Source organism: Asterias amurensis, chromosome 13 (assembly GCF_032118995.1).
Source record: "Asterias amurensis chromosome 13, ASM3211899v1".
Lineage (NCBI taxonomy): Eukaryota > Metazoa > Echinodermata > Asteroidea > Forcipulatida > Asteriidae > Asterias > Asterias amurensis.
In genome coordinates, this window is record NC_092660.1 from 10951030 (window position 1) to 10971085 (window position 20056).

The 20056-nt window shown below is 39.3% G+C and overlaps 1 protein-coding gene across 1 annotated transcript; it reads right to left on the bottom strand.

Moving 5' to 3' along the window:
- Positions 1-2951: 2951 nt before the first annotated feature.
- Positions 2952-19415, bottom strand: LOC139946032 (uncharacterized). Its single transcript, XM_071943615.1, has 14 exons — positions 18664-19415; positions 10592-10713; positions 9844-9912; positions 9462-9719; positions 8953-9039; positions 8729-8827; positions 8443-8547; positions 7908-8042; positions 7217-7345; positions 6225-6430; positions 5621-5743; positions 4823-5148; positions 4156-4324; positions 2952-3662 (listed from the first exon to the last, which is right to left on the bottom strand). Exons 1-14 carry the CDS (start codon positions 18686-18688, stop codon positions 3434-3436), a joined length of 2082 nt encoding a protein of 693 aa, XP_071799716.1. The 5' UTR covers positions 18689-19415; the 3' UTR covers positions 2952-3433.
- Positions 19416-20056: the final 641 nt, after the last annotated feature.

Sequence of the window (20056 nt, forward strand, 5' to 3'; positions counted from 1 at the left end):
GTACTAGGGGCCACGCGGGACGGTTTTCCAACCTTAAATCTAATTGAACCCCCCCCCCCCATCCCTAATTAACAGTGGTGCCGCCGCTGATGGGAGTGAGTAAACTCACTGATATGACTATTACTGATCGTGGGGGTATATTAACACCACATCCCACAAGTTCCCACATTTTAACAAACATTTTTCCACTTGTACAGAAGTTAACACCCCCACCCGGAACCCTCTCAAGAAATCCTGAGATTGCAATCACACATTGAAGACACAACTATTAGAGCGGTGCCAAAATGGGTACAATAGACCTTTATCATGGTGCGGCCACCTTGATTTTTATCCCATTCAAATTAATGTAACCAAAACCGAGGCTGGACGAAGGAGAAATAGTCTGGTTCCTTTATTTTACAGCACCCATTGCCGTAATGGGATACATGGAAAATGACCAAAATGGTGGTAGCATGATAAACGTCTATATCCCCACATAATAGGCATACATTAGTTCTACAAATCATACCGTCTTATTAACGCACTTTATTTCTGCCTTGAGACAAATCCAACCTGATTTCCTATCGAGTAAAGCGATTACAATTTCTAGTGAAACATCAAGTACACGTCCCAAAGGGATTGTTCATCATCACCAACTATGATGTTTACGGCACGATGGTGACCCCTTTCATTGGACTGGCCCCGTTGTATCATGTCTAGTACCCCCAGGGGACAGAGCGTCAAGTTATGGGTTGTTGCACAGCCTCTTCCCGCGGGATATATCTGATTTCTTGATATCAGTTTGTGTTTTTTAAAGATGGTTACTTGTTTTTGATTAATCTTCGGTCGGCTCGTTTATGATTTTATCGGGTGTTGTTAATTCTTCGGAGACCGTGTTCCCTTGAGCTTCTTGATCATGAGTCTTTCTTGAAGTAGATTTTATTTTAGTTTATACAAAGCTTGTGGCTTCAGTAGTATGTTACCAAACCCTAACTAGTACAGATTCCTTGCTCTATGCAGGGCCCAATTTCAATGAGCAGCTAAGCACAAAAATATGCTTAGCATGAAAATTCTTCCTTGAAAAAAAAAAAAAAAAGGATTAACAACCAAATTTCTATTGGTTGCACATTGCTTGTTACTGGTATTCAGCTGTTGTTTGCTTATTTTGAAAGTCACGTGGAAATTTGGTTGGTAATCTTGTTTTCATCAAGGAAGAAATTTCATGCTCAGCAATTTTTGTGTGCTAAGCAGCTCTATGAAATTGGGCCCTGATACCTTGTGGTGATTGAATCTATTTTGATACGTATTCAAAATTGTTGCGGCCTTTCATAATTTGTAATAACTCGGGGCCACAATATTGGTCCTGTTCCTTGTATTCAAATGGATGTTAATATTAACTCCAAAAAGTAACCAGACTATTTGCCCTTCCAGCCTCGGTTTGGTTGCATTGATTTGAGTGTGGGAAATCAAGATGGCTGCATCTTGTTAAAGGTATTAAGTGTATAGGGCCTACACTACTGAAAACAGCTTACAAGTCTCCACGTCGCAATCAAGCAGGAGGTTCATTTCGTAATTAAACGAAGTTCGCCTTGCGTCAGCACCAATTTATCCCACAAGTTGTGAGTGATTGATTTGCCCAGTTGACTAATTAATTCGGTGGTGTTTCATTTATGATGGATGGTCAAATTATTCCCAGCGGAATAACCGCCTTTTTGACCTCACCTTCAATCTATTTTTTCCTCCAGAGCAAGGTGTCCTTATTGGTGTTTGGACACTGGTGGTACGATACGCTGGTATATTAACTTTGGCTAACTCCAGGACAGAGTGAAAAATCACTTAAAAAGATGCAAACTTCAATCTAAAAGAGTGGAAGACCACTCGAAAAAGAGTTGTCCCAAACATGGCTCTTCAAAGAGTGCCTTTTCACTCTTTTACATTAAGAGAGTATCAACAGTATAAAAGACAAAAACTAACTGTATAAATTGTATGCATGTGTAGTAATTTGGACAGCAAGTTCCTGATGGTGTCAAGTTGTCTATTAATTTGTTTAACTTCACAATTTGCAGTGCCGAAGCAGAGCACTCAAAAACACAAAGGTAATGACTTTGGTTCACTGTCTAACTCTCTCACGCAAATAAATGGAAATCAGTGGAAAACTTGACTATAGTTATTGTCCTAGTCCGAAACAGGATACACCTTTATTACATAGAAATATACATAATATACAACAACATAAGTTGAAAAAGTGGCAATGAATAGTCGTAAAAAGGCAATGTCTACATGTTAGCTACAAACGTCAGCTGAAACTATTTTCATTTACAAAAAAATGTATTGGTGGTTCAGTAGATAATATAATACAAATTATTAAAATAGATTTTTTTGAAGCGGTTTTGAAGTACTAAAATACTGTGTTAGTTTTCGCATTCTAGTTTTTCTATTTTGCTATGATCTTCGAATGAACAACCTATTAAACAGTTACACACAACTGATGTGTTGCAATTTGCAAAGTTTAGTTTTGCGTAGCCCGTTTTCGTCTTCATTATAAAACGAAAAGAAAAAAAAACTTAAGAGGAAGGGTCTTATTGCTTTACAAGCAAAGTTATCAAACGTATACAACGAAAGTCACCTTTGAATGTTTTGGGGTTGAACACAGTGTCTTATTATTGAGAAAACAATAACAATCATCACCAGTGAACATCGGATCCATAGCCTAATGGTTAAGGGCATTGGACACTATTGGTAATTACTCAAAATATTTATTAGCATAAAACCTTTCTTAGTGACGAGTAATAGGGAGAGGTTGATGGTATAAAACATTGTGAGAAACGGCTCCCTCTGAAGTGCCATAGTTTTCGAGAAAGAAGAAATTTTCCACGAATTTGATTTCGAGACCTCAGTTTTAGAATTTGAGGTCTCGAAATCAACCCTCTAAACGCACACAACTTCGTGTGACAAGGGTGTTTTTTCTGTCATTATCTCGAAGTTTGAGCTCAAATTTTCACAGGTTTGTTATTTTATGCATATGTTGAGATACACCAACTGTAAAGGCTAGTCTTTGACAATTACCAATAGTGTCCACTGCCTTTAACCAGCAGGTGACTGCGGAAACCAACGACCCGCATCTCTGACTGAAGCATCCACAAACGGACATCATGAACATTGAATATCCAAAAAGCGCCTGCAGGTGATCTTTGGAGATTCAAAATATTCAACAATTCCGCAAATGATGCTCATCATCTTCTCGTTTTGCTCTTGTAAGAGCGCGTTGAGAATATTTATCCAAATCAAAATCTGTTTATCAGATAAAAAATTACCAATTTTTTTTTTAGTCATTATCAAAACTTAAGTATAGGCCTACATGTACACCGACATACAGATTCGGTTAATATTTTGAGCTTGCAAAAAAAATAATACAATTTAAAAATATATGTAGACGAAAGTACAACTTTTTTTTTTACTCTGTTTTATAAAATCTCTCGTTCCATTCCGACTTCTCGGAACTACTTCCTCGCGAACGTGGCTTTCTGGACTTATTGTTGTAAATCCACTTGTGATTGATTGCATCATCACTGTTGTATATATCATGCGCCGTCCGATGGCCAATCAGATATCTTCTGAACACCTTGCAGTCAACTTGAGGCTGGAGGTAGGGTGACCCCATAAACTGTGGTATGGTGCGGTACCTATACAAATGAGAAAATAATATTTGTCAACTTTTGGGACACTTTTCTAACTTTCCCTGATTACATAAAAGCATAAATATGTATCCTTTTCCGAGCAAATAAAAATAATAAATACATAAAGATATAAGTTTTTGGTGACAAAATAATTGGCACATACCGGTTCTTCTTTTAATGATTAAAAACTCTTTGTAACCAACCAAACTTAATATAAAAAACCCTAATTAAAACAATTCTTCGGGTCAGAATTGCCCTTTATTCCACAGTTCACAAGGGGCCTGACCCTTAGGGTGACCCAGATTTTTTTAACGGGATTTATAACTCGAATCTGCGTCAGTTTGACCCCTTATGCGTCAGTTTGACCCCTAATGGGTCATTTTGCCATATATTCTTGGTCATATCTGACCCACTAACCCAGAAACTGGGTCAGGCCCTATAAGGGATCCGGATCAATTCTAAACGGGAGGTTTTTATTGTAGAAAATTGTTTGACTTACTTTCGCCGCATTTTGTCTTTATTTACTTTTTGCTTTTCCATAAATTTCATCCAGCTGTCATATTTAGCATTGGACTTCCAGGAGTTTGAGCTAGACCGAGCTGACAAGACTTTGTCCTCTTGAATGTGTCGAGAATTGTTGGCCACAGCCTCGGCATCGGTCTCAGGAGCTGAAGAGAAAAATATAAATTCAATTGAGGTTATATTTTTATTTCCATTTATAGGTTGCGGTGATCGTGAACAGATTAGACTGAGTTATTGCTTGGAAACTATAAGGCAACAAAAATGGAAAACGTATGGAGGCTGATTTGATAAACAGAGGCTCGTAACAGTCAGCCTATGGACAGACAGAGATGAGCCAAACGGACAATGACTTGCAGAAATTAACCCAAACAAATCTTACATACAACAACAACGCTGAATTACTCCATTTATAATTCACACCACACTTCACTTGTTTAGTGGAGCGACATTGTGGGCTTTCCCAAGACGTTGTCCATGCTTCCCTTTCGTTCATGTTTCCTGTTATACAATAACCCAACAATGTTAAAACTCCCCATAGATACACTCCCTACCTGAAAAAAAATGTACCCAACAATGTCTATCTTGTATTAAGCATTATAAACCAAGAAGCTATAACTAAAGAGAAAATAAAGGCGTAGTTTTACCCAGATCGATTGGAGGATCTTCAGTGGGCGGGGTCACACTGGAGGCGTACCTCTCCCTCGCAGTCATTGCTCCCTCTTCCTCCTGTGCAGTGGCAACCTCAACCTCCTTTGGTGCCTCAGGCTCCTCCTCCTCTTCCTCTTCCTCCTCTACCTCTTCTTTTGGTTCCTCAATGAGCCCCATCGTGATGAGGTATGGTCGGGTCTCCTCATCTACGCTCGCACCTCGTTCCAATAGAACCTCACAGCATTGTTTGTATTCACGTGAGGCGGCGAGGTAGAGTGAGGTATGGTTGTCGTTATCCCTGATGTCCAGCACATTTTCTTCGCTGTAAACAAACAAAATAAATGATGAAGGCAATTTAGGAAATGCCTTATGAAAAGCTTTAGTAATGGAAATTTAAAATGTTACTTGTTGAGTGATTTCACGGAGCAGCCTTCAATGAGTTTCTTATACATGTACATGATTGGTAAGGATAAAACAAAAATTGCCTGAAAGCCTACTGAAAATCATACAATATGCCTATAATCCTTTTTTCTTTGAAATATTCCCTCTGAAATGAAGCTATATTCGACAAAATTGTGTCTGTAAACCTACAAACAAACAAACAAAAACAAAACAAAAACTCAAAAGCAAAAACTGAATTTGGTTGTTATAACCAAACATGGGACAATTTGCAGTGTTGACATTGGTTTCTTATTTCATGTATGGTTGGTCACACAAAAACTATACCAACTCTGTATAACACTTTTAATTAAATTCCTCTTCCGGAAAAAAAACTTGAATAGTTTTAGTTTTACCTTTGGTTTCTGTCTTCTTTGGTTTCTGTTTCCTGCTCTGATTTTTGTGGTTTTTCAACGGACTTCACGAGAATTTTGAGGACTTCTAGATAGTCACATTCAGCTGCATTGTGGACCGGTGTTCTGGAATAAAGAAACAAAAACAAATCAATTAAAACTTTCAATCAATGCAAACACTCGAACCAATCTTGGAATATAAATTGTTTTTACCCTTACAGCAATGTGTATTAATCACTGTATACCCAGCACTTGCCCGAGTAGTGGGGGAAAACACATGCAAATCGCTCGGGGTTTTTCCCCTTCAGAAGTCGGGAAAAACACGAGTATATAACTGGTGTATGGGTAAAAACAAATTAGAAATTAAAAGCAAAACTAAAATCTATTAAATCTCGGAATGAAATTACTAAACTCAATTCCAATAATTCAATTATCTTCCCCGTTGTTTTACAAGAATAAAATTCAAATACATACCTTAGTGACGAACTTATTATTTGTAAACAAGTGTCAAACAATTTCTACATTGTGGATTTTTTATTGTCCTGCTCTTTCAGTAAAAATAATTCTTTTGAAAGCAAGCAGCTGTTGAATAAGCAAAAATATTTACCTTCCATCCTCATCTTTCATTCCTACGCCTTTTGATGAATTATTCATGAGAATTTCAACAACTTCTTTGTGCTCATTGGCTGTGGCAAGATGAAGAGGCGTGTTCAGATTCCTATTGGTTGGATCGATGTCTGTCACTTTGGTAAGAAGCAGCCGGCAGAGGTCGCTGTTTCCCTTTGATGCGGCGAAGTGTAACGCAGTCCATCCCTTAAAAAAAATTGTTGTTTGAAGTACAATATTTTTTTGCAAACGCAAGCAATCACTCTGAACATAAACTATTATAATTGACATCAAAAATATTCCTGTATCGGTAAACGATGTGCGCCTCACCAGAATGTCCCGAGAGGAAATTGCTTACAGCGTTTATACAGAAGCAACTTGCTAGACTGGGCCCAATTTCATAGAGCTGCTTAAGCACAAAATTTTGCTTAAGCAAAAAAATCCTTGCTTAGTAAAATCAGATTACCGGCCAAGACTCCACTCAATTTTTATGCTAAGTAAACAACAGCTAAATACCAATCACAAGCAATGTATATGGCATGAAATTTTGGCCAGTAACATGTGTAAAATAAGCGAGCCATTTTCGTGCTTAAGCGATTTTTTTGCTTAAGCAGCTCTATGAAATTGGCCCCTGGTCCCCTGATAAGTCGACAGGCACTGCGGTTTAACAGACCCAGAGATTTCATTGGAAACAGCTAGTGACATTTCGAAAGTGCAAGCTGGATCGTCTGCTCACCACCCTTTACAGCAAACGTATACGGCCGTATAGCAGCCAATTCAAATAATGGCTATAAAAGTAAGCAGGCCTGAATGCTTCGTTTTTGATAGGGCAAGGGCACCAATGCATTTTCTCCTTGGTAAAGGGCACCCTCTGAGGAAATTGTAAATTTATACTCGGGCACTTCAAGGGCATCAAGGTAATGCAAGGGGCATGCATGCAATGGGGCATGCAGGCAATCGCATTCGTTGCTTTGGGGCGAGTAAGATACATACGTCGCCTTCAGAAGCATCTATCTCCATCTTCCCTTCCAGTAGGATTTCACATATTTCCATGTAACCACAAGACGCTGCGTAGACGAATGGTGTCCTACCAGGAAAGTCCACAAGACCAAGATTGCATCCCTAAAGACAAAAAAAACCAAAAGACATGGAAACATAAACGCGGGTATGAAATCGTTGCTAACAAAATTAAACATGTTGAAAATAATAATAACACCAAACGAGAAAGCAATCAATGTTATAGATATGGGAGATACAGTGCTCTTTCAAAATGGTGTCCTACTGGGAAAGTCAACAAGACCAAGATCCCTAAAGAGAGGAAAGAACAAAAAAACATTAAAGCACGAACTAGCTGAAATTGAAATTAAAAAACAAAATTAAACATGATGCTGAAAAAAACGGGGAAAAAACGAGAAGCAATCAACGGTAGATATTGGGAGATGAGTGCTCGCTCAGAGGGATGTCAGACAACTCGTCCGTCGGACAACTCGACCATTCGGACACTAAACGGTTGAGACAACTCGACGGTTGTGACACGAGTTGTCGAAATTTGTCCGAACGGTCGTCTCAACCGTCGAGTTGTCCGAACGGCAGCCGAGTTGTCAGACTGACGAGGTGTCTGATGAACACCTTTCAGAGGTTTAATGTTTGAAACCAAGACCGAGGTTTGGTTCTGTGAGCTTACACTGTGTACGAGTTCCCTTGCGATGTCTGGTCTGTTGATCTGTACGGCGTAGTGGATTGGATATAACCCGAACTTGTCTTTAACATCGATGGCGTTCTCGCCCTCTCCTTCCATTAAGATTTCAACGGTGCATTTCTGTAAGAAGAAAACAAGTAAAGCAATTCTTCAATGTAAACAAAAGCCAAATGTTCATGACAGTAGGTTTGATATTGTACATTGGATATAATATGTTTGTACACAGCAAATATCAATGTTGCTTTTTCGATATGGGCATTGAACATTAGGCTTGCACAGTGAATGTCTACATTCCACATCGATATGTCCAATATCGAAATAAATTAAATACTGTCAGGGAAAATATTTCTGTATTTTAGTGATGGGTATGAAACTTTGAGGTGCTGTCGGTTTAACTTTTATTTCAAAAGAAATATTCAGAATTGGCTGGCAGTGGATTTGCATTAGAATATAACGGACAAATGTGATGTCCAAAGTTTTGTAAAATCTTGATCTTTTTTCCAACTTGATATCAACTTACCACCCCCTGGATGACAGCCCAGTGTAGCGGGGTTCGACCAACGTTATCCACCTCGTCCTTCTTGCCATCGTGTTCCAAGAGGTAGCGAAGGATCACCTCGTTCCCCTTTGGAAGAAAATTAATCATTAAACTTAATTAATCATCCAATTAAAGTTTTATTGGAAAACGTGCAGAGAAAGAATGACACTGTGTCACTCCAACCTGACTCTTATTATAAAGTAAACGTATATCTTTGAAAAGAATCTTCAAAATCGAATTGTTATACTTCCTTCTAGAAGTTTCTTACCTCGCCTGCTACAAGATGCACGACCGTTTGCTGATGACTGTCCGTCTTATGTACAAGAGACGGATCTTTCTCTAGGAGCAGTTCTACACATTTTGTTTCCTGAAAACAGAAGGACAATAAATTAATATTAAACTTGTCGAAATAAACCCTGGTAATAATAACATACATGTATAAATAATAAAATTGTTTAACAAAAACTTTCTTGTAAATTTGTGGTAATTTACCTTATTTTGTTCTGCTCTATGCAAGGCCGTTTTTCCTTCAAAGTCTTCAACTGTTGTTTTCGCTCCCTTTTTCAACAAAAACTCCACCTTTTACAGAAATAAAATAAATCAGTGAAACATTTATGATAATACTTTTAAAAACAACACGTATTAGTTGCATCATCTTTACTTATTGCAACATTGTAGAACAGTTTGTTATCAAGATGGATTTCAGTGCAAATTAATTTGTTTTATTGGCTAACTTTGTCAATGTGAGGGTGCTGATTTCAAACAAGTTAGATACCATTTTTCAACGGCGTTTTAAATCACCATTTGAATTTCAAAAAGTCCACAATTTTCCATTTTTGTCCGATATCTGACTTCGTGAGCAACGTAGAGGAATGGCGGCAATATCCTTATTTGTGATACCAGGGATTCAATTAAAGCCATAACCTAACTTGTTACTAATTTGGTTTATAGCAGCCATTTTGAAACATGACTTTCGAGATAACTTTGTCCAATGTCGTTACCTTCTGTTCCGACTCGAGACGTGCTGCCAAAATCAGCGCAGTATTCCCGTCGTCATCTTGCGCATCAATCTCCGCACCAGCCAATAGCAGCATGTCAAGCGTTCTGACGTCACCTTTAGCAATGGCGTACGTCAGCAAGGTTTGGCCCTTTGAGTTCTTCTGGTTTGGGCTCTCACCGTACATCTGGAACTGCGATTGGAGGTTCATGAGATTCTCCTCCCCACGGTGGCACGCTTTGAATACCTGGCTCAGTTCCTCCTAAACATGCCGAACAGAACACGAAAAGTTATATCAAAACACTGTAATAACTTAATACAGATAAAAAAACAATGATGGGCCACATAGCTATTCGTGTCTTTGTCATCTAAGAAAGTGTTCTTACCTCAGTATCATCTTTTCCTTGATCACTGCCCTCTTCAAGTTCAATTAACAATGGTTTGGATTCGCCAGGCTGCAAAGAAAAATACTCAGCCAATCACTCAATGGACTATACATGTGAGAGCAATTCGAAAACAGAGCATAAAATGTTCTTGTTGGCCACCCACTCAATGGGGATGGAATTTAGTGACGACACTTGGTGTCTTCAATTAGCCCTTTTGCGATATGGACACAATCCCAGGGCACGGTTAGGTTTGGGTCAATTTGTTCGTCTACACAAAAACAAAACAGTGGGCTTCTTACTATAATATTGGAATTTTATTACTGAAGTTTTTACACTATTACTGAAGTTTTTGACACTATTGGTAATTGTCAAAGACTAGTCTTCACAGTTGGTGTATCTCAACATATGCATAACATAACAAACCTGTGAAAATTTGAGCTCAGTCGGTCGTCGAATTTGCGAGATAATAATGAAAGAAAAAACAGCCTTGTCACACAAAGTTGTGTGCTTTCTGATGCTTGATTTCGAGACCTCAAATTCTAAACTTGAGGTCTTGAAATCAAGTTCGTGGAAAATTACTTCTTTCTCGAAAACTACGTCACTTCAGAGGGAGCTGTTTCTCACAATGTTTTATACCATCTATCTCTCCCCATTACTTGTAATCAAGAAAGATTTTATGATGAAAAATATTTTGAGTAATTACCAATAGTGTCCACTGCCTTTAACAACGGAAATGTCAGCCACTTACGTGTTTTTCGTAGAATGTCTCATGACATTCGCTTGAGCAGAGGAGTGTTTTCTCTTCACCCTGTACGCTGTAGAACTTGGCGGCAGCATTGTGGCATTGGGCACAGGTGGCATCGGTGGTATCTGTGGAAAAAACAGAACATTCATTCGTCAGTCGACCGGTCTTTCAGACAAATCCCCCCGATATTTTTCTTTTTAAAATCTCTAAAATCTCTTTTACTCTGACTGTTAGTATATCTTGAAAGTACTGTTATTTATTATTTATTAGTCCCAATTTTTTTAAGACACAGGACCTTTAATGTAAAACAGCCGTTGTGTATCCTGTATGAAGATCTCGATTTTTTTAAAATCATGTTTTCCCGCGGGTTTACAGAGTTCGAGGAGGAACAAGGTTCACGCAGAGAGTTTCAAAGTCCCCTGGCAAACTAAAAAAACATCGCTCTCCAACCCCATTCATAACATTTACAGTAATTTAAACCACACTTAAATTATTCACAGTGTTGTTCTTTGTACAGTAGTTATTTGAGCCAATCAAAAAAATACGTGCAAAATATGAAAGAAAACAACATTTCTCATTAGGGCAGATGTATAAAAAAAACAGTCGTTATACCTATGTTATAGTACCTTGATAGACTTACAACACTGCTAACACAATTGAAAATGGCTAAACCAACAACACTGTGTAGGCCTACATTTTGAAAAGTTTATTATGGTAGGCCAACAACTACCGTGATCATTTGACACCAAAGCAGTATTTTCCGTGTTTTACCTTTTTCAAAACTGCACAATAACTATTGTTTGGTTCGTATGGATACCAAAACTGCAAAATAACTATTGTTTGGTTCGTATGTATACCACAACAACAAACGCTTTCACTTTCCGGTTTACATATAGAGAAAATACAATACACTGCAAACCAGAAAGTTCTAAAGTACATGCCTAATATGCCGAACAGATATTTGTTTATGGACATCGTTATATACCACTTATGGCTGTCGACCCGTGGTTAAAAATCACGATCTTTGTCATGTCAAGTTCTAAACTCGATCTATATTATTCGTCATGCGTGCATGGGTCTTTTTATGGCAGTAAAAGGTAGCCATGACTACATGTGTATTTTGTCAAGTTTATAACAAAATAGGTGGAACTGGGAGTCTGTTTTTGGTTTGTATTCAGACTAAACTGTATATGTATGTTTAGTTGGTTTAGAGCAACCATAAAATCCGCACCATGGAAATGTTTGAAACTTTGCTGCTGCGATGTATTCCAGTTTCACTTAATATACAGTCCAGGTTTTTAAACATTTCTTTTTAAAATCAGATTCGTGGTCAAAATACCCCCACCGAATCCATATAAGTTGATTATTATACCTGTATTAAACTTTGTAAAGAACTTTAAAAGGTTATTGTTTGTCCTTTTTCGTTATATTTAAAATACATGCACTCTACAACGTTCTCGGGTCAGAAAAGACAAGAATTCGGGTTCCATGATGGGCCCGACCCGTTTCTGGATTAGAATGTGTCAAAATGACCTAGAAATGGGTCAACAATCCGGAGTAAAAAAAAAAACATTTCGAAACAAATTTCCTGACCCGGAAATTGGATCAGTTCCCCTTTAACAAGGAATATACTTAATTCAGACCTATAGGTTTTGTTAAAGAAGGTATCAGTCTTATAAGGATATATGGAAAACTGGGATGGCGTCACTTCCCTATTTCGTACCTTCGGGTCACTTCTTTCAAAGTTGGTCATTTCGTATAGGTTTCGTATAGTCAGCCGAGTCATTAATTTCGTGTATCATGGTATATACCTTTCTTTTGCAACGTCACAGCCCGAGTTTTTGCCAACCCAGATTGGAAAACTATAGAAAGCCATAAGTGCAAATCAAGAATAGATCGCTATTTTTGGTAACAATGAAACAAAATTTGTTGATTTTGTTTAAAACAAAGCAACTTGTCATGAGAGGTATTTTATTTAAATGAAAATTTGCAGAAAATGTTGAATTTTATTAAAACATCTGTTTTTACGATTGAGTGTTTTACTAACATAATGTGTTTGACTGAGCGCCTGACAGCAGCCACTCAAATCAGCTCTGTGTTTGTTTGCTAATTTCTTAGTATATTGCTCAATTTGTGTTCTTATTTTTATACAACTGGATTTGTTACTACACCTGGAATCTACAGGACCTTGTCTGTGTATCCTGGAGTCATCTGAATTGTGAAAATAGTGTTTTTCTGTTGGAATTTTTCACTGTCTCAGTTGAGAATTCTGGTGTATAAAGCTTACACACACTTAGGTGGCTGCATCCTGTGCAGTCATCCACCTAGTCCATGGACATTGTTCGCCCATCTGGGGACAATGGAGGTAAGTATCCTTTTCATTCTCTCTCTGCTTGCTAGACCATTGTACTGTACTGACTCATCTGTGGTCAGCTTTGTTCCATCAGCATCAATTGTGTCTGATGCTTACATTCTGCCAAAGACACATCTAGGGTTCATCCAGCGTCGTAAATATCTGAAATGCCCTATTTCTTACTATGACAACTCCCCAGCCACTTTTCATTTGGAAATTGTGATTTTTGGTGACATTGCTGTAAATCCCGGCCCTGAAGGTGTCAATAACTCAAACTCAGCAGAAGCTAGTCCAAACTCTGCAAATTCCTACTCACGAAACAAGCTTCTCAGTCTCCGTTATGCCCCATCCACACGTGCTACAACTCTGCTGCCTTCCTGTACATTATCATTACAGAACCTTGGCCTTTTTGTAAATCCCAGCACTGTTTACCGACCTACACATCGTGGTAAAAAAGCTGGTCGCCGTAGAACTGTTCATAAACCCCCCGTACCCGAAGTTACACTCCCATCTGTTCCAGTACCAGTGACTCCAGCCAAATCTCAACTCAGCCTTTGTGTTATAAACACACAGTCCATCTGTAACAAGTATGACGATTTTGCTGATTTTGTTCTGCAAAAAGATCTGGACCTTGTTGCCGTTTCAGAAACATGGCTGAGACCAGACGACAACTTAACATGTCGTCAGTGTACCCCTGCAGGCTACTACTTTCATCACATCCCAAGACCTCACAAGACTGGTGGAGGAGTTGCAATACTGTACAGATCTACTTTATCCGTCTCTGTGAAAAGTAATGACGTCCAGTACACAACTTTTGAATCTCTTCATGCTGAAGTTTCCGGAAACTCTAAATCTGTTCGCCTTGTCATTGTATACAGACCTGAAAGAGATTCAAACGGCCAACATGTGACTTTCTCAAGTTTTCTAAGGGAGTTTGAGAATTTGATTTTGGAATATCTGCTTCACCCATCGGAAATCATCATCACAGGCGACTTTAACATTCATGTTGATGACATCCACAACACCAATGCAAACCAGTTTAAGCATCTACTTCAGGCTTTTGGTCTTACCCAGCATATCAAGGAGCCGACTCATCATCTCGGTCATTGCCTAGACCTTGTCATAACTCGTGAAATCTCCCCACCAATTGTCTCAAACTTTGTTATTCTACCTGGATTATCAGACCATTATGCAGTCATGTGTAACTTGAGTCTGTGCAAGCCCAAAGTCCCGACCGTTACTATAAAGAGCCGACAATGGAAACATGTGAATCCTACCGAAGTGTTCCGCGACATAGGCTCCCATTTAGCAAATCTAGAAGTTGATCACGACTGCTTGGATTCCTATGTCAGCCAATATGAGAGCACAGTCAGTGACATCTTGGATAAATACGCACCTTGGAAAACGAGATCAGTCAAGGTCCGAACTGAAGTCTCCTGGTTCAATGATGATATTCGTACAGCGAGAAAGATCTGTCGTCAACTGGAGCGGAAGTGGCGGAAAAATGGCAAATTGGCAATTCAACGACAAGAATATCGCAACCAATGTAAAGTAGTTAGGAATTTGATCAACCAGGCAAAGATCATCCATTATTCATCTCAAGTACAAGAATCCTCAGGAGATCAAAAGAAGCTTTTCAAGATAATTGGTAAGTTGTTGCTCAAACCCAAAACCCCTGTCCTTCCATCCACTTACAATGACCAGAACTTAGCAAATGAGTTCCAGAAATTCTTTGTCACCAAGATTTCAACCATCCGCTCATCATTTTCATCAGTCCCTTACAACGTGCCGCAGACATTGCCACAACTTCAACCAGAGTGTAGACTATCTGTGTTTGAGCCTGCGACTGTTGCTGAGATTCAAAGGGTTATTATGAAATCTCCTTCAAAATCCTGTGAGCTGGATCCAGTGTCAACATCCATGATAAAGCAAAACATCGATATTTTTGTACCCTACATCACTAAGCTTGTAAACGAATCCCTCAGTTCCGGTTGTTTCCCCGATAGCCTCAAAGTTTCCTACATCAGGCCGCTCATCAAGAAACCAAACCTGGACAAGGAGATATTCAAAAACTACAGACCGGTTGCAAACTTAAAATATCTTGGAAAAGTCATCGAACGAGTAGTTTCATCACGTATTTCTCATCACATTCATACTTTCAACCTGTCCGACGTGTTCCAGTCAGCATACAAGCCTTTCCATGGGACCGAGGCTGCACTAGTCCGTGTGAGCAACGATATTCTCTCTGCAATGGACAATGGTAACCTAACAGCACTAGTCCTGCTAGACTTGAGTGCTGCTTTTGACACTGTCGATCACAACATCCTTCTCTCTCGGCTCCAGAATCACCTTGGCATAGAGGACACAGCCCTAGCATGGTGCAAATCGTATCTCTACAATAGAACTCAGCATGTATGTATTGGCACCGCGATATCCGACCCTGTTGTTTTGAACTACTCTGTGCCACAGGGGTCGGTACTCGGCCCGCAGTGGTTTACGCTATACACTTTACCGATTCGTGACATCATCCTGAAATTTAATCTGAATTACCATGTGTACGCAGACGACACTCAGCTATACATCACGTTTAAATCTTCTCAAGAAAACGCCAATGCATCTATTGCAAGACTTGAGAAATGCATCCAAGAGATTCGACGTTGGACACAACAAAACTTCCTGAAGTTAAATGATGATAAGACAGAGTTCCTTCTATTTGGGTCACGTCAACAGTTAACTAAGGTTTCAGTGCCATACATCTCCATCGGTGATGCTCGGATAGCTCCCTCGCTGAAAGCTCGGAACTTAGGTGTTATTTTTGATTCATCGATGACACTTCAGCCACACATCAACAACATTGTAAGATTCGCAAGTACTTGGACAAAAGTGCCACTGAAAAGGTCATTCACGCATTTGTTACTTCTCGTCTTGACAACGGCAATGCTCTTCTCTACAGTCTTCCTAACAACCAGATTTCCCGACTTCAACGGCTCCAAAATACTGCTGCCCGCATTGTGACACTGTCTAGAAAATCCTGTTCTATCACCCCCATTCTGAAACAACTACACTGGCTCCCTATCTCTCAACGAATCATCTTCAGGCTGATGCTCATTGTCCACAAAGCTCTTAATGGCAAGGCTCCCCACTATATTTCTGAACTGCTTCAAGTTTACACTCCATCAAGGAATCTTCGATCAAGTTCTATGCTTCTCCTCATTGAACCCAAGTCTCGACACTCATGGGGTGACAGGTCTTTTTCTTCAGCCGCGCCACGCATCTGGAACTCTCTACCACTTAATCTTCGATCTTGTCTTTGTACTGCAAAATTCAAGTCTCTTCTCAAAACTTATCTTATGTCACAGGTTTTCAATGACTAATTTTGTTGTGTCTGTTTTTTCTTTGTGTTGTGTTTTGTTTTTGTTTTGTTTTTGGTTTTACTGCGCCTTGAACACCCAGCAGGGTGGATATGTGCGCATTACAAGTCTTATTATTATTATTATTAACATTCGGCCGACCATGCCGACCAAGGCGGTTTGTTTATCAACAAAAGAAAGGTCTATACAAAGTTAATAGTCAAGGTACATGTACGAAGTGACCCGACCCAGCTCCATTACAATAATAATTCAACGAACAGCAGCATGATTGAAACAAGGGGCCTTGGTACACGGTGATAATGGCCTTGCCTATGGCTGCATGATGATGATGTAAACTATAAAGATCTTTAATTAATAATATTATATTATATTATATTATTAAATTAGGATTCGCTTGGTTGAATTCTAATCAATCGCTTAATTGTAAATGTCAGCGGTTCATTTTAATTCGAGGGTCACGGTTGCAACCATGGCTCGGTTCGTAGCAACACGTCGGGTCGAGGCTGGGTTTCTTTAAATGTCCTTTATTGCATCGGGGCTATACACCGATGTGAGTCAGCACTGTATCATCAGTACTCTCCCGAGTCCAGGTGAACAAATTTCACAGGCATATTACTCGGGTATATGCCTGTGAAACCCGGGTAATATCCATGTAGCACTCGGGAAAGTTTAACACGCATCGATGTATGGGTAAAAACCAAAATTAATCATCCTGTCCATTTTTGGCGTTTCGTGTTGGGCCACAGTGATTACTCCCCTAGCAATTTTTTTCTGCACGACGAAATTGCTGCTGTCTATTCAATGGGGATTTTTTCTTCTTCTTCTTAATCGATTAAAAAAAGGGAATCCTTAAACAAAAAATAAGGAACATTTTGAGGATGCAATTCTAAACTGCAGAAGAAAAATGTGTGTACCCCCCCCCCCGCATTGCGTCTTCTTTGGGGGTTGGCGGACGGGGGGGGGGGGGGGCTTCTGTCATGGGTATAGTGTAATGTATGGGAACATCTCTAGCATATCTCTTGGTATATTGGTTTGACGCCATGCAAATACTGATAATACATTTCCATAGCAGTCAGTGAACATCATACCAAGGAGGTTTCTATCTCCATGATCATACAAATCTGGCTGTCAAAATAGTGGACAGGGGCGCCTGCACCAACATTCTATAATCATACAAGCAAATAGGCTTACACAGGTGTCACATAAGTTATGTTTGCATTCAGCAAACAATCTGTGCACAACATCAATTGCAATTGGGAGATTCGTGCCCTGGTGTTACATCATTGAACAACACATCCGTTGCATCTGCCTTTTATGAGCCGATCAACAAAGAATTCCTGTGGAGGTTTTGTGCTCTTATAATCACGGGATTAGACCACCTTATTCTTTTCTCTCCTGTATGACCTCGATAGGGCAATCATTGGCGTTACCTAGCAACAGGTGGCCATGTTTAAGAAGCAGCTTGTTCGTGTAAATAAATAATAATTGTATCTGGTAAATTGCCAATTAGCAGTGATCACATTTAGAAGCCGTAACCACTTTGTTCAATCACCAGTGTGTTTTCGGAATAATTGGCAAATCCAATTATCGAATATGGAAATATAATCATGGATGGGAGACTATTATTAAGGAGGAATTCCATATGCAGTGCTATAAACAATGCTATAAGATTTCTCATGGCAGACAATAATAGATGTAGCCATGTATAGGTCTCAAGTATATTAAGGTAGTGGTAACACCTAACGGGAAGTATACGTTTGGTAATTACTCTTAAATTTTAAGGAAACAACTAATTGGTTGTACAGCAGCTTTCGATAAGAGCGTTTGAGAATCATTTCACTATGAATGGTTATGGACAAATATATCACGGTGCGGATAACTTTCCATGATTTAAAGGGATTTGAGAAAGAGGTAATTTCTCACTATGAGACTTCTAGCTAGAGGTCTTTTATTCCTAACTGAAAGCACACAAATTCGTTCAACAAGGGTGTTTTTCTTTCATCAATTTCTCGCAACTTCGATGACCGATGGAGCCCAAATTTTCACAGGCTTGTTATTTTATGCTTATGATGGGATACACCAAGTGAGAACACTGGTCTTTGACAATTACCAAACATGTACAGTGCCTTTAAAAACTGGCAACTACTAGTATGACCGTGTCAGATATTTAAAGAACATTTTTAAATAACTTTGTTTGACTGGTAATTGTTTTCAACAATGTATAGCAAGCACTTATTCGAAGCCATTCTCACTTCCCTCAGTGCAGTAAACTCATAACATTTGTAGCCTTTATTATGAATTATAATCTACATTTCTATTGACTGAAAAACAACTACTAAGGTCATTCTTACCTTTTTCACCTGAACCAGTCGCCATGGTGATTGAAACCAATGGCTAACGACTTCAAATGCAGTCTTCAATTTGGCATTACAGACCTAAAAACATTATATCCACTTTATGAAGTACAATCCTGAAGAATTGAAAATCCTGGCAGGGGAAATGCTCGTGTTCATGAAGTCATTTTTAAACTACCACATTCTTTCTCAAGTCAAAACGGTGAACAGTTCTGCAGTATTTCTTTGTCCAAACAGTACTATAGGAAACAATCCACAACAGTTCTCCAGACTTTAAAATCCAAGAAAGGTTTCGAGAACGACCTCACAGGTATCGCCGGGCATGCAGAGTATATAAAACTGCGCAGATATCAAGTCGAAATTCTCCCACGAACTATCCACTCTGTACTCGCTTCAGTCTCTTCTTCGGATATAGGGCCTATAGATGGAGTTACTATAGATTTGTCGTCTTTTAAGCTGTGTGTTGATAAAACCGATACCGTAAAGATGAACGTACGCATTTCTGGGGTCAACAATAGCGGCTGAATTTGGTCCTTGTCTCCCAACAAAACCACCCAACAGGCAGCACCATTTCTATGTGTGTTTACCTTGAATAAAGCAGCCACTATAAACCTACACTTAATGGTTTTTAGTGTATCTAATCACGCGTGACGGATGACTAAATTGTAAGCACGCTTAACGACATTTATAGCTTTTCCAAGCTTTCGGAAAATTTCAACATGTAAAAGAGTAGATAGGACCCTACCATGACGTCACTGTGCTTCATACTTTCCCAAGAAAATGGCAATCGATTTCGTATATGGACCCACAAACGAAAGTCATCGAACAAGCTGACGGAATGTCATTAGGGTGTATTCCTCTGCCCACACATGGGCGTTTGTTTGTTTGGACCACAATGACCTGTTGCCAACCGATCAATATAACAGGATGGCCGGACGGTCGCGGTGGTCATCACACCCACGAGAGGGCGCTAAACAACATTCAGAAACACCTCAGACAGTTACGCTATTCCTATTGGTGAAGAGCGCGTCACGTGGAGGTGTTTAAACCTTTGATAATGACCAGTGTTTATGACCGGTCGAGAGCAACGGCTGGGAGCAGTTGTGCCACATCACGCGATACGCGATACGCGCACAGCCATCTCCTTGGAGTTGTTTACCTGAGGCCTTACCGTTTCATAGCTGGAGGGGTGTTGTGTTGAAAGAAATCATTGAACAATTATAATGTTTGCATTTATTTTACTTTTTGACCAAAAAATGATCAAGAACAAGGCCTCGTTGGGTTTAAACCACTAGTTGAAAACCTCTTCACCACACATTGAGTCCCTTATTTAAATGTATTTTTTATATGAATAATATTCATGATGAAGCGTCTTGGATCATGGACGTCA